This window comes from Melanotaenia boesemani, chromosome 19 (genome assembly GCF_017639745.1).
Source record: "Melanotaenia boesemani isolate fMelBoe1 chromosome 19, fMelBoe1.pri, whole genome shotgun sequence".
In the NCBI taxonomy this organism is placed as follows: Eukaryota; Metazoa; Chordata; class Actinopteri; order Atheriniformes; family Melanotaeniidae; genus Melanotaenia; species Melanotaenia boesemani.
The window spans coordinates 8,318,585-8,342,865 of NC_055700.1; the positions used below are offsets into that span (position 1 = coordinate 8,318,585).

Consider the following 24,281-nt stretch of genomic DNA (forward strand, 5'->3'; position numbering starts at 1 on the left):
AAATAAATTGAATTTTTATATAAATTCAAAGTATTTTTTATGTGTTTGCGTACTTATTTACTTTGGAGAATGACTTATATGCCGAATGTGTGCACTTTTCTTGTGCTTTCATTTAGCACTACCTGAGAATTCTAGTGAAATGGGTAATGGTGGATTTATGTTCAGGAACTGGACGTAGTCACAGTGTAATGATTTCCTGTTTTCCATTATAAACCAATTAAGACCTGTTCAACTCTTTGAAATAAGCCAAGAGCAAACTGAAGCTATAGTTTATAGACTTAAAATAAAGTACAGGGAGACATCCCAAAACAATAATATATATGATGTACCATGAAGTTTGTGAGTGAGTCACAACTCAGGGTTGAGTCCTATAGGATTATAAAGGCATTGTGGTTTTTGGTTGGCCTGGCTGGGAACTGGTAGTCCAATTCTATTCTTGGTCGTCTTCTATGAGTCATGTCTGTGGTCCTTTTTGGCTGTGACTAAACTCTTCAGTGGACCCTTTAGACTGTCCTGTTGTTATCTTTGTTTGTTTTTATATGCAACTCAGTTTTGATGTAATGATTACAGAGACGTTCAAGCTCACACCGGGTTTCCCTTTCTGTCTGCTGTTTGTGAAGAGAAAAGAAAATATATATCTGTTGCTTCACGTTACAAACAATGCAGTGTGTGTTCATTAGGAGTATACTCTGAAGTGTTTTGAAGTGGATCTCATTGTGGCACAAAGGTTGCATAAATGTGACAGGAGGGACACCTAGTGGAAAAGATACAGACTGAGGGTGAAGAACAGGGACAACCAAAGCTGTCTCGCTGTTATCTAGTGGACATCATATCTCTGTGATTATTGGATTACTGTTCAGTGATAGAGGAATTCCTCAAAGGGCTTATTATTCACAAGCCCAATGGGCTGAAGAGTTAGAGGGAAGGTGTTCTTATCAAAATGATGAACAAAACTACTATAAATATATGCAACATTACAATGAAATTATTTATTGAAATGACCAAAATTTCATATCACTAAATAATCACAGGAAAAAAAAAATCTTGAAAATGATTTCAAACATAAACAACATGAGACAAAAAGTGACCAAAATGAAATAAAACCAACTTTTAAGTGATGTAAAAGGTCACAATGCAGCACAGGGAGGGCACAAAGAGATAAACAGCTAAAATAAAACTTATAAAAAAAAATAATAACAGGAGACTCTAACTCTAAATGACTAAAACAGGATAAAACATTAGTAAATAGGTTTAAAGTACATGTGCATTATACAGTATTTAGTTTAAACCAGACACAACGACCATAAATGGTTTCTACTTGGTTTGTGCTTCTTTAGTTTGTTGCTCAGGAGTATCCGTTCGGTGGGACAACTGGGGGAATTCTTACATGACTGTGCTCTGAAAAATACATTTTTTAAGCGTATCAATAAATGCAGCACAAACAATGTATTTTATGTTAAGTTTATGTACGTCAGAATTTGATGAATAATAATTTGTATTTCACTCTTGCTTGAAATAAATTCAGCTTTATCCAGTTCAAAAGGAAGTAATCTCAAGGGACTTTTACAGACACAGTCCAATTCTACAATCAGTTGTAGTTCAGTTAGAATCCAATTAAAATAAATCAGTTAAATGGTCCACATTAGTCCAATTTTTAATAACAGAGTTCAATAAAAAAAAAGTGCCAAGAATGACGGATCTCATAAGTAAAACCCAGTGCAAAACATGAGACTAACTGTAAGTAAATATGACCAATATGTTAGACTAAAGCAAAGTAAACAAGTTCCACAAGCCTAACAGGTATGGAGTTTTTTTTTTTTTTTTTTTCTTCTTCTTTCAGCTCTTGTGACTACAAATGCTGGAGTATAAGAAAGTAAAACCTGCTGCAAATGTTGAAACCTTCCTCCAGGAACCTCAGCAAGCCAGTTACTTACTGGAATCTGAGCTTACAAAATCTTGTTGGTCTGTTTTAGGCTCTTTTTGTCTTGGAATTTCTTCCTTTGCTGGTGAGGTTTCCGGCCAAAATATACTCACAGACAATGACTTTGACCTCATCTACAGCTGGTACCATTAAGTAAAGGATGGCTCCTCTTCTGCCACAGCCCGTACCCTGCACATAAGAGGGACTTCTGTTTTGCTGTGTCATATAAATAAGTAACAATAAGAAACAGAATATATGCAGCTTGCTGGTTATTTTTGCAGCAATACATGCATCCTCTGTAAAATTTGACATTATAAAACGGCAATTTTTGTTTTTCTAAATGATCTGAAAAATTAGATGAAAATGTGTAAACTTACTTGTGATTAAAATGTTTCACGATTGCTTATTAAATAGGATTATGATTGATTGAATTATTAAGCTGACCTATAAACCACTGACTTCACTCCTAGACCAGCTGAACAATGTGGCTCTTTTTGAGCTGCTTGTTATGACTTATTGACACACACATTACAGAGCTATTGTAGTAAAATATCCTAAATATATTAAGTTATCAGCTACTTGACATAAAAAGTAGTTTGAGTCTATTTTTTTTTTTTTTTTTTTTTTTTCTTTAACAATATATCAATCAATATTTAGGCTATGTTGAAACATAAGAAAAGATGAAGCTTTCAATTTTTAAAAAAATATCTTTAAATTAGCCTGTGTGATTTTTTAATTAATTAACTAACTGATAATTCTAATTATATTAATTTTTCTATTTTAATTTCTTTTTTATTTTAATTTATTTTAATTAAATTTATTTTTTTAATTTCCATCTGGGATAAAATTAATTATTTTTTAATTCACTTTGTTGTTGTTTTGTGCTTTTTTTTTCTCATTATTTTAGAAAGAAAAGATGGATGGTACAACCACTATGTTCTGGTGGCTAGTGGTATGTTTATTAATATTATTAATAAGCTACTAAGCAGATGTTCAGAAAAAGACAACTGACCAGTGCATGTGTTTGTCTTTCTTATTTGGACTTATTTTTCAGTCCATTCATTTTTAATGAGTATGTGCAGCCATACTTGTCGGTGGTATATAAGTATTTCTCAGTCATGGCACTAGCAAGTGTTGGGCTAGATGAGGTCCAAAGGTCAGTGAGCTGGGTGTAACTTAAGATTGTGTACAGCACACTGAGCTGCCTAATGTATGAAATGTGCTATACAACTAAGTTTCTATGTGTTATATAAGCCATAGGTAGCCCAAATGTTAAGAGCTGGCTTTAATGTGGCTTACTACTACGCTACGATGTGCAGAGGCAGGTCTGGAACATTTTTGATGGGGAACCAGAAAAAGGGAAAAGGGTGGCCATGTCAATGAAACCCTTTTAAAAAGGGTCTAGATTTCAGGAAAAAATTAACTCATTATTACAATTAATTGTCATCTAAAGTAAACCAAATCTGTAAAAGAAAACAGTGAATGATTAATATTTAAAATGTTCATCAGCAATCGTTTACTTTGGATGATCCTGCATTGTATAGCTTTCACAGTTGCATCAACACTTATACCTCATTGATGACTAGAAAAACTTGCTTTTAGGTAAATCATGAGTTTTAGCAGTGTTTCTTTAGCATGTTTGTGCAGCAGTCATCACATCAGGTATAGTTTAGGACTTTTACATCCTCTTTATTAAATGTCAGCAGTTTGGACAGACATGTTGTCCTCATGTAGGTAGTTGGCGAGATGATGCCATATAATATGATCATAGGGGAGGCCACCCCTCTGGCCCCATTCTTGGCTGTATGGGGCTAAACATGACCCAAAGAAAATACAGATTTAGGTCATATAAAATTTGGCTCAGTGTAGATAGTCACACTCACTTTGAAATGACACTGTCATTCAAGGCCAAATGTGGACCAAATAAATCTGCAGATGCTTAGGAAAATATTTTAAGGAACCATTTAGATAAGAATCATCTGATCAATTCCACGTGAATAATTAAGCCAGTTAAAATTAATATGAATCCAACCAACTACTACAGCATGGATGCACAAGAAACAATAGATTTGTAGGAATAACCTTGACAAAGATGATCATTTTATACAGCGTTAAATTATAGTCTTTGTAACAAATGAATGGGTTAAACGGTTCCTGCAAGTATTTTGTTATAAGACAATACTACTAATAGTAATAGTACTTATAATAACATTATATACATGTTTACTGTTAAGTTATTAGACATCCATAAGCACTTGCTTGGGTAACATTTAAATGCATTAAGAATCTAAATGATTTCTCAGTCTTTAAGTATTGCGAAACTTGGTTTTACTGAACTGCGATTTCCCTTTAAATGTGTGTAAGGATTTACTTCCGCACGTCAAGTCCCGCCTTCCTGTCACAGCATAAAGCCGCTGTGTTTTTTTCCCGGCTGATCTTGTGACTTCACTGTATCCCTCAACATGGTCAGGGTTCAGGAATTTACACTAATACTGTTGACACTAAGTGTCTGCCATGGGCGGCAGAACAACTTCATCGACGAAGAGTTTGAGCCCGTTGTACAGGATTCAAAATACGGCTCCCTGTGGCCTCTGCCACAAAAAGTGTTTATTTCACCGGTTTCCTTAAAGTTGAGCGTTCCCAGCTTCAAAATTACCGATGCGAAAGACTCCTCGGCTGGTCCAGGCTGCAGCCTCCTTCACAGCGCCTACAGAAGGTGAGACCATGTTTTTTTTTATATATATATTCACTGTTTGCTTTTCTACTTTCTTTCTTGGAGCTCTTAGCGTTGTGATGCATTCAGGGACCAAGTTCACTCTCTCTTGTCTCTCTGCAGGTATTATGAATACATGTTTGGAGGGGCTAAAAAACTGAAGTTCAACAAAAGCAGTAGAACAGATCCTTCAGGCCTAATGGAGCTTCAGGTGTGGATCACATCACCTGACTCTGAATGTGACGGCTATCCCAGTGTCACCTCTGATGAGTCATGTGAGTCTTTGTACTTCCTCATATAATAGCAAAATTTCTGAGCTGTTCATCCTGATGCTCGTGACTACAGCATGTTAACTAAAACTGGGCTTCTGCTTATTTATTCAACTCCACATTAATTTATTTATTAAAGAAAAAACAAAGTACAGTAATAAGCACAACCTTAATTTTACAGACAAAACATAAACCCATCTCATACATTTGAATTGCATAGATCAGACATGCTGCCCAGATGAATCCAATACTGTAATAAAATACCCAGAAGGTAAACCTAGCAGCATTTATACAGACTGTTTTTACTTTCACTGTAATTCTGCTGATCTTTCATCACATTTAGCTTGTGATACTTGCATACTTCTTTACTTTTAATCAGCAGTGTTGCTTAATTGATCTAAAGATTATTATACTGAATATTTTGTCTACTATCAGTGTTTCTGTGCTTCTGTGGAATGAAAGATATCATTATCTGCAATGGCTTTGCTGGTTTAAATATAACATTCAGCCTGTCTCTGTTGCGCAAATATCTTTTTAACTCTGCCAATATAATCTTGTCAAACTGGAAAAAAAAAAAAAAAACTTTTCAAAAACATAACCACACATTAAAAACCTTTTAATTTATCTTATACAACAGCATGGTGGTTTAAGCTGTCATAAAGACTGATTAAATATTTATTTTGAAATATTAAGCCAGTTTGGAAAAATATGTGATGTTTATTATTTTTTTTCTCTTTCTCAGAGCAGAGTTAGTTTATTTATATCTTAGCAGTGTGTTCTCTGGAATGTTGCTAAACTCCGCTAACTTTCTTGTATATGGTTTTATAACAGTCACAGTGGCATCTTTCTGTAAGTGCTTGAACTTGGATTGGTCTGTTTTTAAGTAGGAAGCTGCAGTGTAAAGTGTGTGTTTTTTTTTTTTGTTTTTTGTTTTTTAGCATTTTTTGCTATTTCTGTTGAGTGAAAACTCTTCAATGCTTCATTTCCTGAAACAATGCTCCTGCTCATGACTTTGCAGTGGAACTAGAAATTACCTGGACAACAAATGCTTGGATTAACTAAGACCAAATGTCTAAAGCCTTCATTAAAACCTGGACTTAGCCACCATAATGACCACCTGCTAAGCTTTAACACGATAATGTGCATTTGTTTGTTTCTTCAGACGAGCTGACAGTGGATCAACCATATGCTGTCCTGAAAGCCCCGAAGGTCTGGGGAGCTCTGCACGGTAAGATTTAATTTACTTTCAGTGCTTTTTATGTGTTTCAGCACATAATCTCTTAAACAATGTTTTAGTCTGTAAAACTGCAGAAAACAATGAATATCCATTATAAAATTATTTAATTATTTAAATGAAAAGAAGCAGAAGGAAGGAAAATTGTATATAATCTGCTGCTCTTGCACAAATAATTAACTAAATGTATAATAAAGTCAATAAAAACTGTGAAATTGAATAAATAACTGAATCCTGTAATTAATTGAAAATATTACCAAAACAGTATATCGCATGTTTAATCTAAAAACTTTTTATGCTTTTCAAAACATTTTATTTTCATTCAAATGTGACACTTATTACCATATTTACCAGTAACTGTAGGTTTTTAATTTCTTCTTTAGGTCTTGAGACTTTTAGCCAGTTGGTGTATGAAGATGAATATGGAGCCGTGAGTGAAAACAATTTTTGTTTCAACCTCTGTAATATATATATACACACACACTTTGGGTTAAATATATGTAAGCTAGTTTTAATCTAATCCTCAATTATTCTGCAACTTTTCAGAAAAGCATCAACACAACCACCATCAGTGATTTCCCAAGATTTGCACACCGAGGCGTCTTGCTGGACAGCGCGCGGCATTTCCTCCCCATCAAAGTCATCTTGGCTAATCTGGTATGCATTTAGACTATTTTATGTGTCATTTATCATCTAACCCGCCTTCTAAAACTTATTTTTAATTAAATTCGTACAGGAAACAATGGCGATGAACAAATTCAATGTCTTCCACTGGCACATTGTGGATGATCAGTCCTTCCCATACCTGAGCCGAACGTTCCCACAGCTGAGCCAGCAGGTCAATAACAAGGATTTTCATTGGAGTTATATCCAGAAAAGATACTTAATTTTCTATGTTTTGATTTTGTATTTGTCTATCAAAATGTTCACAGGGAGCGTATCACCCATACACACACGTGTACACGCCTGCTGATGTGAAAATGGTGATCGAGTTTGCTCGCTTGAGAGGCATTCGAGTCATTCCAGAGTTTGACACTCCGGGACACACACAGTCTTGGGGAAAGGGTGAGTTTTTCAGCCGTTTTAATAACAACCATTTCTTTTTCTTTCTTTTTATTTTTTATGTGTGTGAAGGGATTTCGCAATATTACTTTACATACAACGGAAGATCAGCTCAACTTGTGCACGGAACAAAAATTGAAGTTATTTGATATCAGATGGGTCATTCTGCAACCATCCTCCTAAATTTAAGGCTTAAAAACGGTCAGTCTTCATTAATAAGGAGAATAAAGTTGTTTTTTTCTTGTGGGTTTGGTTCACTGCTGTGACAAGGCATTTACATGCCCAAAATCAGCTTCTCTCACTGAGATAATGCCAAATTAGAATTTTTAAAAATACCACTACTAATAACTTAGTTTCTGGACACCTGATGATAAAATTTAAGGCTTAAAAACTATCAGAAACTTAATAAATAAGGAAGATTAAGTGGTTTTTGGTGGATTTGGTTCCCCATTTACATGCCTAAATTCAGCTTCTCTCGCACTGATAATCCTAAATTCTGATTTTTAATATGACGAGTAATAGTTTAGTTATTTATATGTTGTGTGAAAGAAAAAGAGCGAGCTAATTCAGCAGAATAAAACTTATAGACCTAAAAGGAGTGTTCATGTGACTTTTATACATTTATGATGTTGGGAAATTAATGCATAATAATCATGATAATCATAAAATTGTGATTTATTTCTTTGACAATAACTGTAAGAAAATGTGGAATTGTGACACCCCTGGTGTGTTATATTGACATTTACTCACGTCTTTCCTGCTCAGGCCAGGCAGATCTGCTCACGCCCTGTTACTCAGGCTCCCAGCTCTCGGGCAGCTTTGGACCTGTGAACCCGATCCTGAACACCACGTACGACTTCATGAATCAGTTCTTCAAAGAGATCAGCACCGTGTTTCCTGACAGCTACATTCACCTGGGAGGTGATGAGGTGGACTTCACGTGCTGGTGAGACTGTGTTCACACTATGTTGAATACTTCACTTCAGCATCAAAGGTTAGATCGATGTTAGCTGCAGTTTTTTCCTGCAGGAAGTCCAACCCTGATATTCAGAAGTTCATGGATCAGCAAGGTTTTGGAAAGGACTACAGCAAACTGGAGTCCTTCTACATCCAGAGGTGTGTTTCTGTTGTGATATATGTTTGTTATTTAATTGTAAAATTTTTCCTTTTTTGACACCTATGTTATTCTAATAGACTCTTGGATATCGTCACTACTACTAAGAAGGGTTACACTGTCTGGCAGGAGGTCTTTGACAACGATGTTAAGGTAGGATTTTTACATGCTGAGATATTTGGACAAATTTCAGGCATTGTCTTTTGATTCTGTGTTAATAAAGGAATAGTTTGAAAGTGCTCCATCCAAACACATAACACAAATTAAAGATTGTAGTCTCAACAGCTGGCACATGATGAATACAAACCCCCAACTTGTTTTTTATATACCCCTGATTTTTCTTGATGATTTAAAAAAGGCTCAGAGGTTGATGTTTAAAGACTTGGTGCTAAGCACAGCCATATTTCAATCTGAACATATCTGGATACTTAAATCTTATTTTATTTGCTTACATGCAGCTTAAAATTGGTTACATAATGAACATGGGCTTAAAGAGCAAACATCCAGCCTTAATGGGAGAGTATTCACATCCAAACTGAGAGAAAGGGTTAAAAAGTGCTAACACAAGTGCTGTTTACTGGACAGGTGTTGGCTAATCTTTTGTCATTTCTCCTCACATGAAGTGGGTAAAATTCAGAGTGCTGCATTTTTATCTTGAATCTGTGGCTCTGAACACAAAAACACAAAGAGAAACAGTCCTTCAATCAAAGGGTGAAACTGGCTTTACAACCAAAAGAAATCAATTGGAGAGATAGGGTAGGGAAGATAGGGAAGGCAACAAAGGCCAGATAAAAAATTTGGTCCACTCTGAGGAGAGAGGGGAAAAAAACACACACACACAAAGAAGGCACAAATTAGGACAGCAACCTAAAAAGACCACAACTTTAAGAAAAGATGGATGGTTGCTGGATCTTCCCATGGAAAATAAAATCCTCTTTGCAACATTCATCCAATTGAAATTACTCCAGGAATTAGAAATGTAACCACTTAAACCTCTAGAGAAAAAAAAAAGCCAAATTAGACATCTTACAATAAAGCCTGGCAGTTCTGTAGCAGCTTTCTTTGGAAAGATGAAACAAGAAAGGAAAAGGGTAGAAGGCTTATATGGTTCAAGATTTAAAGCATAAAACATTGCATGTAAAATATGTGGAGGCAGTGTGGACATGACTTCCAGTGAGTCACCAGTGTAGGTTGTAGATGTGACAGAAGAAACCATCAGCTCAATTTTGAAGAGTATTTAGACTTCTGCTCAGATTCACCCAAATGCTGCAAAGCTGATTATCTGCACTGTGAGGTGCCGTCCAAACACTGATCCAAAACAAACTGTGAAAGCAACAGCAGGGGTTTTTAATGAAAAAAAAAAGTGATATCCCACAATAGTAGTCATTCATCATGGGTTGAGGATTCTCATAAAAATGTATTCATGTTAAATTATCAAATAAATGTTTTTCAATCAACATTAAATCCCAAACACTTTCTCGCAATTGAGATGTTAATATCCTGAGTTTGTACTTAAAGCCTATTTCCTAACTTGTAGCTTGAATATGTTTTGCTAAAATACCAGAATAACAAAACATCCTACCAGATATTTCCAGATTTATAAGTGGCTGTTTGAAAGCTTCATGTGCAGCATGCAGACACAAGGTGCATTGATCATTTTTACACAATCCAAGTCAAACTATTCCTTTAACCATAACCATTGACTGAGGAAGTACCTAAACTAAGGACAGGAGCTTGTAACAATTGCAGCTAAAGCCAGACACAGTAGTACATGTGTGGATGGGCAGCGGGAGTGATACGGAGATGAGCAAGGTGACGGCCGCGGGATACACCACCATCCTCTCCGCCCCATGGTACCTAGATTATATTAGCTACGCACAGGACTGGCAGAAGTACTACAAGGTTGAGCCACTCAACTTTAACGGTCAGTTTTTATAATAACGGGTTCTCATTGTGAATCAGTTAATTTGGTGATGGGCATAACTAATTCTGGCCTGTTTTTGTTCAATGGGCTTACACTTCAATCCTGCACAGTTGTGACACAAAAAGAGTCCAACATACGTTGAATGAACATGGGGCAGTGTGGTTGGTGGTTTCATATGTTTATGTCTTGCATTAACGAATAAAGGACCGAACTTGAGCTGTTTGTAAAAATGAACCAGGAGCAGATATCAGATGAACGGTGCACAGTTTGTCTGAGATGTCTTTGGTTTAAATCCATCAACCATGGTAGAAAAAAAAAGTCGGGTCCTCCTCCATAATACAAATCAGGACAGAGGTTGCTTATAATTGTTTTGATTTTTACAGACTTCCTGAAAATGTTGCCAAGTCACTTGGTAAAAGGGAAAAAAAAAAAATTTTATATATATATATATATATATATATATATATATATATATATATATATATATATATATATATATATATATATATATATATATATATATATATATATATATATATATACACACACACAGAAAAACTTAAAAATTGATGCATCAAACAGAAAACTCACATTTCCACCATTGTTCTTCCCCTTTATCTTTCCGACACTGAATCCTTGATGTATGTGTGCTGTGTAGCTGAAACCAGACACAATTATCCACGTTTGGAAGGGAAACCAGGAGCAATACCAGAACGAGATGGCAAATATTACATCAGCAGGGTACCAGACCCTACTGTCCTCTCCCTGGTACCTGAACCGTATCTCCTATGGCCAGGACTGGCCGGGCATTTACAAGGCTGACCCGCAAGATTTTAAGGGTTTGTGTCTGCATGGTTGACTTTATTTGATTTTATTTTGGCCCTGTCTATTTTAATCTGTCGTGGCTTTCATCTTTTATATAAGGCTGTTGATTCTTTGCTTCACTCATACAGTCCTGGTCAAAATTATAGAGAATTTTGAACATTTTTATTGGTAAATGCAAATGAACAAATTTTATATGATCAGAAAATTTCAAGATATTCAGAGTTGTTAAAGAAGATTGAGAAAGTCTCTTAACTGTGCTCCCCATGCACAGAGGCTGAGTAGACCATTTACTACATGCTACACCAGTTTTCTTCCAACCTGCAACTGTCTCTATCCTTCAAACGGTTTCAGCTGCTTTTTACAGTAATTAAGAAGTTTTAGTCACAGAGAAAACAAAGTATTCTGCAAAGATTAGGAAAACCTCCAAACAAAACATTTTAAAGGACTCCAAGTCAATCTGGAGCAATCTGAAATGTTGGTTTTAGCCAGTATCATAACTGCACACTGAACCAAGACCAAAGACCAAGGAGGACACCACTACTGAAACACAGGCGCACTGAAAAGCAATCCTTTATACTGTAGATAAGCCACAATGTGTCTGGGATATTTATCTGACAAGACCACAGTGGAGCTCTTTGAGTAACGAGGAGCATCAATTTGTTTACAGATGATAAAATAAAACCTAGAAAGAGTAAACATGTTGGAGGTTGTGACCTGTGGAGCTGCTTTGTTGCCTTTAAAAGCACAGAAACATCACATGAATGGAGAACTTAGAAGACTATCAGCGTATTTAAGGAATGACGTGTTACACAACTAGGTTTGAGGTAAATGCACTAACAAATAGAAATAAAAGGGCTTGAAAATAAAAAGAAATTCAAGAAATGTTACCTAAGAGTACCATTTATTGTAATATTGTATATTATTTCAGTGTTTTTTTTTTTTATTCTTTTCAATATTCTGATTATAAACATTTGTTCACCTGCATTTATCTCTGAACATATTCTGTATCATGGTCTTGAAATTTAACAGTGCTGAAAATTAAAACCAGACCTGTTGTTGTCTGGCTCTGATTTCACTCTAGACTCTTGACACAAAACAAATCTGATGTATGAAGTTGTCACTCCTGTGCAGTTGTGTGTAAGCCTGTTGAATGCAGACAAATGTGTATTTCACCATCAATTCATAGTTTAGTTATATGCACTATTTTACTGCATTTATCACTCCCCTCCTGCAGAAACTAAATTCACCTGACCTCCACACATATCACATTTCAAAACAGGAACTGAAGAACAGAAGAAGCTTGTGATTGGTGGAGAAGCTTGTTTGTGGGGAGAATATGTGGATGCTACTAACCTTACACCCAGACTCTGGTAACGCTCTTGTGACTCCTTACATAACAAATCAATACATTTTGTCTAAGGACATATCACATGACAGCAGACTGATTTTGTCTTTCGCTGTGCTCGCTTGAAGGCCTCGTGCTAGCGCTGTGGCAGAGCGGCTGTGGAGCGCCAAAGATGTGACTGACATCAATGACGCTTTCAACAGACTGTCTGCGCACCGCTGTCGTATGGTGAAGTAAGTACTGAACCTCCAAATGCTGTATTCCTGCTAAAATTGTTCAAATTTCAATAAAACTGACTGTATTATGTGTTTTTCCTCTACAAGGCGTGGAATACCAGCTGAGCCACTGTTTTCCAGTTACTGTCCAAATGAGTACAAAGGTATCTGAAAAGGACAGAGAGGGTGGCCTGGCAACAGATAATGGAAAGGGAAACAAATCATCACACAATCATCTTTACAACAGAAATCACATGCTGTGCTGCCTTTTTAAAGACATCACTATCACTGAGCTGACTCACATTGCTCTTTAGAGCTCTTGATCCCATTTTATGTCAGACATCTTGATTTTTTTTGATTGCACTGTCTTTTTTATGAATGTTTCTATAACTGTCAATAAAATGTTGGCATGGAGATCCTGTGGCGTTGCATATATAAAAAGAAAAACAAGGGTGTAAAGTAATTGGCTGCATATTTATTTTGCATCCCACTAAGTATAATGTACAGTATTTGCAATGTTTTATAGTGAGAAAATCTACTGCTTTATAAGTAATTTCTTCCCCCCAGAATACTAATCAGTGGTATGATAGTAACTGTGAGTCCTGGAAATGTGCCTTTCAGAAGTTTTTTTTTTTTTTGTCCCATCATAGCAAACCTGCCATTCTTTTTAGCAGTGTGTTCTGGTCCTGAGAGTTCATGGCCTGGTAGGTATCCAGCTCCAGTGAGAATGTGGCATTTCCTGATGTCACAGTTCGCAGAACGGTGGAATAACCCTTTAATGTGCAGAGAGATTTTAATAGTAAAGCGATCGGAACAGATCATTAAACCAAATGACAGGTTAAATTTTTACACTGAGCATCATCTCACCATCATTTCTGCCAGAGGTACGGTTGCTAGGAGCACCTTGTTGTCATGACGACTCTGGATGTCTCTGACCATTCCCCGCCTTTGGCCTAAGTCTGCCAGCACGGAGCTGAGGTGCTCCTCTTCAACCGTTACCTCCAGTGACATGACTGGCTCCAGGACCTGCCCTCCTGCCAGCTTCAGGGCCTGTGTGCAAATTAGCACAAGCTTTTCCATGTCTGTTCACAATGTTGCATTCAACACAAGAACCACCAACACTTTACCTTCAGTATGCAGCGGGACACGCAGGCTGACACCATGGTAGGGGACGTCCCCGGTTCCATAGTAACACTCTGAATCAGTGTGGATACGCTCTGTACAGGGTAACTCAGCAGAGGACCTGAAAAGGGAAGGAAAATTTGTGTATGTGGGAGTACAGGAAGGGCTTTCTTTTTGATGCATGGAAATCAAATACTGTGAATTAAATAATAAAAAAAAAAAAAGCATATATTTGTAACAAACAATTAATGCTCATCTGGCAAAATAAAGCTGCAGAATACTGCAGCCAAACAGTGGTTAGATGATGTAGCTGTGTAACACAACATATTTAATTGACACCGATTTAAAATGAATGACCATGAAACAAAGATCACTCATTTAGTTAAATTCCTGTCAGCTCAACTCCTTTCTCCTCATGTCTGTCCTCGCCTCCTCTGCTCACTTACCTAGTAAGAAGTGCTAAAAGCAAATAGTGAAGTAGAGAAATGTAGCAGTGGAGCTCAAATATTGTTTAGTGCAAAATAGAAAATCGGTTTATTCTTTGACATCAGCTTCTGGCAGCTGACATTGCAACAACTTTAGTGGCCAACTGAGACAGGAATCTTTTAGGATGTTCTAGGAAGAATTTTGTGGACAGAACTCAATCCAGCTGCCTCCTTACTGTTCAGATAAAAAAAAGTCTTTAAATCAAGCTGAAAGAAACAATATCTGTATCCATATCCACAATCCTCTTAGGGAAGCTGTACTGTAAATGGTACGTCAGGTGTGCCTTGTAAGAAAGATCTTAATCTCACTCAACACCCACACTCAAAGATCAGCTAACCTTTGAATTGTTATAGAATGACTAAGGGGTTTTTTTGTTCCCTGTAGACAAGAAATAAGTTAGCTCCATATTACCTTGAAGATATGAGCTGTGCACTCCGTTCTCCACTGCGTCTTTTATTTCTGGTGACAGATGCTTCTGTAATTCTTCTGTAAATGCAAATTCGCTCGAAGCAGTGGTCAAAGGACTGATGGTCAGCTGTACTGTCACAACGTGTCTTCGTTCGCCTACTGTACGGTCCAGTGTGTCTATATCACAAGCAGATTCATATAGGGACAAATGTTTACAGTTAACAAAATTATACCTCCCCTGAAGAGCACAATGGAGATTTTTTACATTTTTGTACCTGTAATGGAAACCTCCTGAAGAATCGTCTCTCTGTAGGCTACCTGCAGCGGTCCCAGGTGAGTCTCAATGCCGTATTCCCTTCTGATTCGATCATGGATGATCTCAATGTGCAGCTCTCCCATTCCACACAGGACTGTCTGCGGATGGGGAGTGAAGCACCTTTAGATAATACTTGCAAAACAAAACCCTGGCTAATCCAAAGACAGTCTTACCTGACCGGAATCAGGGTCCACCCTGACTTTCAGACTGGGATCTTCTCTCTGGAGGCAGTTGAGTGCATTCTCAAGGTCTTTAAGTAGAAAAGAAAATGTAAATATATGAGCCAAGCCAACTTTATTTAAAAAGCAACGGCAACACACACATATCCGTAATCACTAACCTGCCTGTTTGGCCATGGTGGGTGGTTCTATGGTGCAGAAGAAGACAGGATCAGGGACTTCCACTCCAGAGAGGATAATGCGAGCATTTTCTCCTTGCTTCTTTCCCAACTCGCTATCGTTTTGGGCTCGAACAGCTGCGGCTGCAGCTGAGGCCTTGGATGAAACGATGGTGTCTCCTGTCACTGTCTGGTGTGAAAGCACAAAATACAAAGAATTATTTTGAGGGTAAAAATGCTCAAAGCAGATAAATAACATGATGTGTTATAAATGCTCTACCTGCTTCAGTCCGACTGTTAATGCAATGTTTCCTGCAGTCATTGAAGAGATTTCTACATGCTGATCAGCAAAAGGCACCATCAACCTGCTCATCCTCTCCCTGCACACAGAAAGGTTTTAACAGTCTGCATTATGAAGACACTGTAGCTGCTGCAAGGTTAATCAGTCCTGGATAAACGGTATAGAGGCAACATACATGTTGTTCCTGTTAATGTTGTGGACGGCTGTCTGTGGTTTTAGAGTACCAGAGTAGATCCTAAGGAAAACCAGAGGACCACGCTGCTTGTCATGGAGAACCTTGAAGGCCAGCGCACATAAGTCATCTTTGTACCACCGCCTGTGGGTTTAGGAATAATGAAAAGGGCACTTTAGAAAAGAAAATCTAAATAGCTTTTTTTTTAATCATTTAAACCACAGATTTTATTGACAATTGAAAAAAATTAACATCACATGTTAAAAAGAAACTAGGTTAACTGGCAAAGCAACGGTGACATGATGGGGTAGAGAAACAGTATCTGAGAGAGATTGAGACTTTCAGGGGGTTAAAAAGAGGTTCAGTCATTTGTGAAGACTTTGTGGGTAAATAGATAAGTAATGTAAGTATAAGACTCTATAATTCAAAATGCAATTTGGAGATTTGATGGCCTGCAAAAAACAGACCCAAAGAATCCAGAAGCTTTTGTATAAGTCAAGGAGCAAGATGGGAAATGATGAAACAAACAAATTAACAGTTAAATTCAGTTAAACTTTCTGTGATTTTTCAGGCCGCGAACAACAAAACAAACAATTATTTGGTCATCAAGCAGCAAGTAAAAGAAAAAAACTACAAAGAGATAACAAAATGAGAGCAATAATTTAAACTGGAACATTAATTTAAACATAAAACTCCATACAATTCAAAATGATATAATTGTCTTCTACTTACCTCATTTTTATTTGTATATTCTACTTTCCAAAAGCAAATTAATAACAAATGTGTACATTCAAATTGATTTTGTGGCAGTTTAATTACACAGCCTGAATTTCTGTAACTTGATGTAAAAACAGCTGAGAGTTAGTAAGAGTTCACTCACACCAGGTCATGGTGTCGCTCGTTGGGAGAAGGCAGGTACGCAGTGATGGCATCTAGTAGAGGCTGCACACCTTTGTTCTTCAAAGAGCTCCCGCAGAGCACTGGGACACCTTTACGGGTCAGAGTTACTCGCCTCAGAGCCTCCTGTAGCTGAAGACACATCCAGAATTGTTAAGTTTGTGTTCATAACTTTATGCTGCCCTACAGATTTACACTGTTGTATGATACGATGAAAGACTCACTTTGATGGAAGGAACAGCATCAAAATTATCACTAAAGTTGGTCAGAAGCAGTTCAGCAAACTCGTCATCCAGATCAGCAACCTGTGATTCAGAGCAGATTTACAATTTGAATGTCTCATTATTTAAAATTCATTGTTGCTGTAAATGTTCAAACATGTACCTGCTCAATTAGAGCTGTCCTGGCCTCACTGACCGCCTCCAGGAGATCTGGATCATCAGATGGGTCCAGAGCTTTGGTTTCAAACACTCGCCCATCATCATCTGTAGATCTCAGCTTCCATTTCAGCTTCTGATTGGTTAACAAGTCAACCACTCCTGTGAAGTTCTTACCACTGCCCATGGGAATCTAAATGGGGATTCATGAGACAATGTCATAAGTTGTTATAGCATCAGATCTTTGCTTATATTGTTTTCAAACAGGTCATATATTCTGATCTTTAACACCAAAGTCTGTTCACAGGTGACTTTCTTATATACGTCAACTCTTTACTGCAACAAATTCACATATTTTATCAACACTTACACATCAGACTATTAGCTTTAATTTGAATTAATTAACATCCACATAGGGGGAGGAGTTTAAAACATACAGCTCTTACAACGTGAAATCTTCTGGTCCGCATGGCAACAAAAAAAAGACTTAGATATGCATGTTTGCAGCACAGCCTATACAACACATGGGGGCAGCAAGGTGGCATGGATATGCCTTCCAGTGCCTCTGGGTCACTTGTGTCAATTGAGAATGTGAAAACAGAAGCAGCTAGATGAACATTGAAGTGTACATAAATACTGTCTGCTCAGGATTAGCTGGACAACATTTCACATTACAGACATACTACAAAATCAAAACAAGGCTAAGAAGTAGAGTATTCTGCCATGGCCAGGTTAAGTCAACTGATGTAAACCTGATAAAGCTGCATTATATGCTGACTTTCGGTTGTAGACATCAAGCAATCATTGCTTGCAAAGGATTCACTAAAAAAGAAATAAACATTTATCTAATTAAAAAAAGAGTTTTTTTTATATCAGAGGGCTTTAGTCATTTTCTCTAGTTTGGGTGGGAACTCAAATTAAAGGAGTCTACACTTTAAGCTTTTGTGACTGCAACTTGCACGTTTCAGTAGACAGCTTTATTGATGTGATTTTTAAGGCATACCTGCAGGAGGACTGGGTTGACTTTCAATTTCTGTCTTATGCTCTCAATTGAAAAATTTAGGCTGTGGAGGAAATAAGTTGACAAAGTAAAACAAAACTTGCTTCATTTTTTGTATGAGATCTGTAGTTGAGTCACTCACTCTGCTGCAGGTTTATCCATCTTATTTAGAAAACAAACACAGGGGACGTGGTGCTTCTCTGCCTGCCTCCACACAGTCAGAGTCTGAGCCTGGTGGTGTTTTACAGATAACAGAAGCAACTAATTAAATGATGAAAATGATTCTCTAAAGGAAAAATAGTGAAAAAAACAGTGCAGTAACCTCAACACCAGCAGATGCATCAATCACTGCAACAGCCCCATCAAGAACACGAAGCGCTCGCTCCACCTCTAGAGTGAAGTCAACATGCCCTGGAATCATACAAACATCTCAGTGGATGCTCTTGCTCATTTCCAAAGCAGCAGTTTATATATTGAATATTTCTACCTGGAGTGTCTATAAGATTTATACGGTAACTTTTCCAATCAAACGTGACTGCTGCTGACTGTATGGTGATGCCACGCTCCCTCTCTTGAGCCATATAATCTGTGACTGTGTCCCCGTCATCCACATCTAATAGCAGTAGTGTCAAAAACAAACTGATTAACCTAAGCAAACAGAGCATTAGTATTGCATTTTTAATGTGTAGCTTTCCCACACACCTCCTAAAGCTCTGGTATAACCAGAGTAGTAAAGCATCCTCTCTGTGGTGGTTGTTTTTCCTGCGTCAATGTGGGCCATAATGCCAATATTCCTGATCCTGCAGACAGAGGCCAAATGTTAACAAAGATCCTACAACACATATGTATCTACAGGGCATTTATGGCCTGTTCATGGAATGAAGTAACTCACTTGGATATATCAGGGTTGACCACAGTCCGCAGTGATTTGACATCATCTGTGAAAATAACATTACTGTGATATTACATATTATCTCTCGGTTTAAAATGTGTCATTTATTCCACAAGATTTCATGAAAATCACTAAAGCACATCTTATGATGTAGCTTAAACATTTAAGCATCTTGAGGTGAAGCAAATATCAAGATGGGGTAAATTTCCATTTCTGCCCCTGGGAGCAGCTGCTGACTAAACAAAACGCTTTTAAATCAGCTCTGGAGCGTCCCATTAGATCAGGGGTACCCAAGTCCGGTCCTCAAGATCTACCATCCTGCAACTTTTAGATGCAACCCTTCTCCAACACACCTGAATCAAATGCCTGGCTCATTACCAGGCCTCTGCGGAGATGAATGACATGCAGATGAAATCTGATTCAAGTGTGTTGGAGAAAGGTTTTATCTAAAAGTTGAAGGATGGTAGATCTCGAGGACTGAACTTGGGCACCCCTGCATTAGATCATAAACTAGTTTCAGTACTATATATACTGTATTTTGCTTCAACTTAGATACTACACACAAAAAAATGTTGGGTTATTTTTTTAACCCAACAGCTGGGTTGAGACTGTTGGGTAGTTTAATTGGGTTGTTTTCATTAAGTTGGGTAATCTAAGAACCCAACTTGCCGGGTTATTGTTGTTGGTAGTTGAGTTATTAGCTGTTGGGTTGAATTTCCCATTATACTGTGTTGGGTCATTTGGGACTACCCAACATGTTGGGTCGATGTTCGCGCATGCGCGACAAACAGTACCGTTACCCCACCGGTTGCAGCCGTTTGGCCAGAGTCCTGGGTGAAGGGAAGGAGAAGCCCGAGAATATCTTACCGGAGCGACACTACTTTACACAGCGAGGTTTGTTACATTTTCACTATTGTTTCATGTATATGAATCATATGTATAAAGTTTATTTTAGTAACCGTGTATATTTGTAATATGAACGTCTGTAGCAGTGATTGTTAGCTCTCGGTCATTTGTAGTTAGCGATGGCTTGTGAGAAACGTTTTTTAACGGTTAGCACGCGCCGCATTAGCCAGCTTGAGTTTGCCAGAGATGTAACTTCAGTGGAAGGGGTTTCATCAAAGTTTGTGAAGGAATGGGTTGAAAGAGCTTGAGTTGTTTGTTGCTTTGTCCCTGTAGAGATATTTACCTACTTTCATTTCTCATCATAGGTCGGAATCAACATGGTTGAATACTTGGACCAGGCAAAAACATCAAGATCCTGCCCCTATGTCCTCCTGCTGGACAGCGGGACGCAGTATTCCCAAGCGTTCTCTGTTATCTCGGGGAGGACAAAACACCCCTTTTTTTCTGGAGATATTGTGTTTAGATAGTATAGTTTTTTTGTTCTGAAAAGATTAAGTACCTGTTCCCCTGTTTTTAGATAGAAATTACTTAGTGTTATGATAAGATATATGTGTATTACAATTTAAGATATTTATAAGAAAATATCCAATGTTTTAAAATATTTAATGTTAATAAGTTTGTGGTATTTATTGTGTTAAGTATTCACTGTTCTCTATTTTAATAGAAAATTTTGTTGCTTAAAATATTTTGTGGACTCTAAAGTTTAATAAAAAAAAAAATTGAATTTTTTGTGTCAATATATTTAATCAATATATAATGACCATAATATTTAATTATATTGATTAGAAATTGGCAACCCAAATGATTGGGTAGAAAGAACCCAGCAGTAAAGTCAAATTGACCCTATGGTTGGGTTATTAGAACAACCCAACTGTTGGTTTAGGGAAACCAACCCAACTTGTTGGGTCAAAATAACCCAGCATGTGTTCTGTCCAATATTTAACCAGTGTTGGGTTAAAAAATAACCCATTTTGGGTTGTTTTTAACCCAACATTTTTTAGTGTGTATGTGAAATGCTTATCCTTTTCAAGAAGGGTCATTAAGGGTACAAAAATAAACATTTCTAACGAATTATACTCCTCTGTTGAAAATAATTCAATACATTCAGAAGATTGGTCACTAAATGTTTACACTTGCTTAATTAAAAAAAAAGAAAAACTGTCAACTTGGTGTAGCTCACTTAAATAATCAACTCCCAATAAATTAAAATACATATCCCACAGCATCCTGTTATGAAAACAACATACCTGGAAGAAAGCTGTAATGCCTCTTTAAATGACAGCTTATTCTACATCTGCAGCACCGCAGCCCTGCAGTTAATAAATGCCGCCCCTGTGGACGACAACTGTGTTATAAAACTAAAAGAAAAATTAAGGCACATATTAAAGAAAGAAAAAAATCTTACCCAAAACATCCTACTAAACGTCTGCAAGACTCTGGTGGGCATCTCTACAATGGTATGGTAGTCATAAAGGTTCCTTTTTCTGTCCCAAAGCTTGAGCCATACAGCAGGAGCATTTGACAGAAGGGGGCTGGACGCAGTCCGTCCATTCGTTAAAGAAACATCCAAACATTTACAATTATAAGAGCAAAATTACTATTCTCACAATCAGCAGCTGAATGCTGGCGTTTTTCTATATCGGAAAGGAAGGGTAAAAAATACCCTTGAGGACACTACAATTTCGCTCACTTAAGTCACGCTTTAAACTTCAACGTCAAAATACATCCCCTGGATAGGTAGGATAGCACTTATAGTTCCGCATACAACAGTAAATGTGTTATGTTGATAATTGCAATTTCAGTCTTTTGAAACTATTGATAGACTGATATCAAATAATAAAATATGTATACAATGAGTTGGAAAAAATAAACAAACACACAAAAAGAAGTGTCACGGTAAACTTTTTGATAAATCAAAGCCGGTCATTATAAAACAACGGACAGCACGATGACGTACTTCCTCTAAGTATCGGGTCCGGGGAAAATAACATCAAAAAAACCCCAGCCTGAAGAAAAACATCGAATATTCAGTGTCTTTTTCGACTGTAACCAATTCCAGTATCTTCACTGTCATACGTAACCCCCTAAACACAAAATGGTAAGAAAAGTAAAGTTTTAAATTATATTATTTCACTGTTATAGGACAGTTTATTCCGTTAGCATCTTGTGCTAGGCTTAGCTGCGGTCCGCATGTGGCGAAATGACGTGATGCTTTGCCTCGGTTGTTGTACGTGCCAAGTGGCGTTGAATTCGTCGTCTTTTTGTCAAAATTTGTAAAAGGGTTAGCAGCGTTGCTAATTATTCTGTTTTAGTTCATGGAATGTATCTATTGAAATACGTAAAGCTTCAATAGATTTAAGAACTAGTTATGGCCTTACATATCACTTTGTTATTTTATGATATGCAAGGCTGGTTTAATAATCTAATTATAAAACATCTGCTGAGATAATCTGCATTGACCTTGAACTATTTCAAAAGGCCAGTGAACACAAAATGAATGCAGACCAACCTGCACTGTGGTTGCATATTGGATATAACATAGCTTTACTTAAACGTTCTAGGATGATGATGATAACATAATTTTATCATTTACATTAACAATTTCTATCTTATTAGATATTGTTGTTAGATGATGTTGTATTCTGACAAATGAGAGAATAATGTTATGCCTGTCATTGGCAGCCTTCCTGTATAAATAATCTATATTGGTTGTTGAAAAAAGTATATCCTTCTATGTGTAGGCTTTTACCTGGACTTGGAAGGGGAAATGTTTGGCACAAGTTCATATTGCCGTTGTTTTTGTACTGCATAATCACATTTATTTGAATTGCATGCTTGTTATTGTTTTATAGCCTCAGAACGAGCACATTGAGTTACACCGCAAGCGGCATGGTTACCGCTTGGATCACCATGAAAAAAAAAGGAAGAAGGAGAGCCGAGAGGCTCATGAGCGATCCCACAAAGCTAGGAAGTTGATTGGTTTGAAGGCCAAACTGTACCACAAACAGAGACATGCAGAGAAGATTCAGATGAAGAAAACGTAAGTATAGGGAGGGGGGAGGGAATTTTTACGTATCCTGGCTGTAATAAACTTTGCCCAATGCACATATAAACAAGTTAAACTTGTGTGTTTACAGCATCAAAATGCATGAACAGAGAAAGACCAAGCAGAAGGATGACGACAAGACACCTGAGGGAGCAGTTCCAGCATACCTGTTGGACAGAGAGGGACAGTCACGTGCAAAGGTCCTCTCCAACATGATCAAACAAAAGAGGAAAGAAAAGGCTGTAAGTGTCATCTAAAACCAGCAATTCTATTTCATTTTATCAAAAGAAAGTGCTCAGCTTATTTATTTTAAAGGAAGGATACAGATCTGTGAAACCTACACTGGTTTGTAAACAAAGCATGTAATCTATTTTTTAGGGAAAATGGGAGGTGCCCCTGCCGAAGGTTCGTGCCCAAGGAGAGACAGAAGTTCTTAAAGTCATCAGAACTGGAAAGAGGCAAAAGAAAGCATGGAAAAGGATGGTCACAAAAGTTTGCTTTGTGGGTGATGGCTTCACTCGTAAACCTCCGAAGTATGAGCGCTTCATCAGACCCATGGTAAGATATGAGTAGTTTCCATTCAAATCCTTTGTACTTCATTTTTTTTGTCCTGCACTTAAATAATTTGCAGCACTGATTCTTCTCATGTATTCAATATTACTGTTAAACTGATGTGCACCTCTTTTGTTTAAAATGAATTAAAGCCTAAGTGACCACCTCTTCTTCCTTTTAGGGTTTGCGTTTTAAGAAGGCTCATGTCACACATCCAGAGCTCAAAGCAACATTTTGTCTTCCCATCCTCGGAGTGAAGAAGAACCCATCCTCACCTCTCTATACCTCTCTGGGAGTCATCACAAAAGGAACAGTTGTAGAAGTCAATGTCAGTGAGCTGGGCCTCGTTACACAAGGAGGAAAGGTTATCTGGGGTGAGTACTCAGTTCTTAATATTTTTTTTCAAACTAACAGTTTATGCAAACATACCTAATTTACAAATTGCAACATTATCTTTCTTTTTTTTATCATAAAGCTGTTTTGGCTGAACGTCATACTTTCTGTAGTAGATGTATGTTACTGTGTGTGACAATTCTAATATCTCTATTATTTTGCAGGTAAATATGCTCAGGTGACAAATAATCCAGAAAATGACGGCTGCATTAATGCCGTTCTACTGGTATAAGACTTTACACGTGCCTGCGAACTTTGCCCAATAACTCTTTAATCCATTCATAAGAGTGTAGATCACATCCAAGATGCAACAAGCAGTGGCCTCCCATTCACCGGACTGTCAGGAAGAGTGCTGAAGCTGTGCTCCGGAGCATTATTTTGCAACAAAAGGGACACTGAGAAGAAAGACATTTCTTGTTAAATTTGATATGAATAAACTATAAATGAGACCAGA

General features: G+C 37.3%; 3 protein-coding genes across 4 annotated transcripts; 2 read left to right on the top strand and 1 right to left on the bottom strand.

Moving 5' to 3' along the window:
• The first annotated feature begins 4,322 nt into the window (after positions 1 to 4,322).
• On the top strand, positions 4,323 to 13,036 carry hexb (hexosaminidase B (beta polypeptide)). Of its 2 annotated transcripts, none has more exons than XM_041969857.1 (14): positions 4,323 to 4,637; positions 4,758 to 4,909; positions 6,066 to 6,131; positions 6,521 to 6,567; positions 6,684 to 6,794; positions 6,874 to 6,975; positions 7,070 to 7,202; positions 7,965 to 8,145; positions 8,229 to 8,315; positions 8,394 to 8,466; positions 10,896 to 11,076; positions 12,342 to 12,432; positions 12,536 to 12,640; positions 12,731 to 13,036. In XM_041969857.1, exons 1-14 carry the CDS (start codon positions 4,384 to 4,386, stop codon positions 12,792 to 12,794), a joined length of 1,647 nt encoding a protein of 548 aa, XP_041825791.1. In that variant the 5' UTR covers positions 4,323 to 4,383; the 3' UTR covers positions 12,795 to 13,036. The 2 variants fall into 2 exon arrangements, with proteins under 2 accessions (XP_041825791.1, XP_041825793.1); XM_041969859.1 differs by lacking the exon at positions 10,896 to 11,076 and adding an exon at positions 10,063 to 10,237 and having other exon boundaries at positions 4,325 to 4,637.
• Positions 13,037 to 13,077: 41 nt separating this feature from the next.
• gfm2 (GTP dependent ribosome recycling factor mitochondrial 2) lies at positions 13,078 to 21,551 on the bottom strand. The gene is made up of 20 exons (XM_041969856.1): positions 21,242 to 21,551; positions 21,084 to 21,168; positions 18,931 to 18,976; positions 18,741 to 18,838; positions 18,526 to 18,651; positions 18,361 to 18,449; positions 18,181 to 18,269; positions 18,042 to 18,102; positions 17,046 to 17,231; positions 16,886 to 16,966; positions 16,645 to 16,793; positions 15,768 to 15,908; positions 15,572 to 15,671; positions 15,295 to 15,481; positions 15,128 to 15,204; positions 14,914 to 15,052; positions 14,642 to 14,815; positions 13,750 to 13,865; positions 13,490 to 13,672; positions 13,078 to 13,395 (listed from the first exon to the last, which is right to left on the bottom strand). The coding sequence occupies exons 1-20, from the start codon at positions 21,281 to 21,283 to the stop codon at positions 13,267 to 13,269; spliced, it is 2,298 nt and encodes a 765-aa protein (XP_041825790.1). The 5' UTR covers positions 21,284 to 21,551; the 3' UTR covers positions 13,078 to 13,266.
• A 234-nt stretch (positions 21,552 to 21,785) lies between these two features.
• nsa2 (NSA2 ribosome biogenesis homolog (S. cerevisiae)) lies at positions 21,786 to 24,281 on the top strand. The gene is made up of 6 exons (XM_041969764.1): positions 21,786 to 21,934; positions 22,689 to 22,876; positions 22,974 to 23,124; positions 23,261 to 23,440; positions 23,616 to 23,808; positions 23,992 to 24,281. Exons 1-6 carry the CDS (start codon positions 21,932 to 21,934, stop codon positions 24,057 to 24,059), a joined length of 783 nt encoding a protein of 260 aa, XP_041825698.1. The 5' UTR covers positions 21,786 to 21,931; the 3' UTR covers positions 24,060 to 24,281.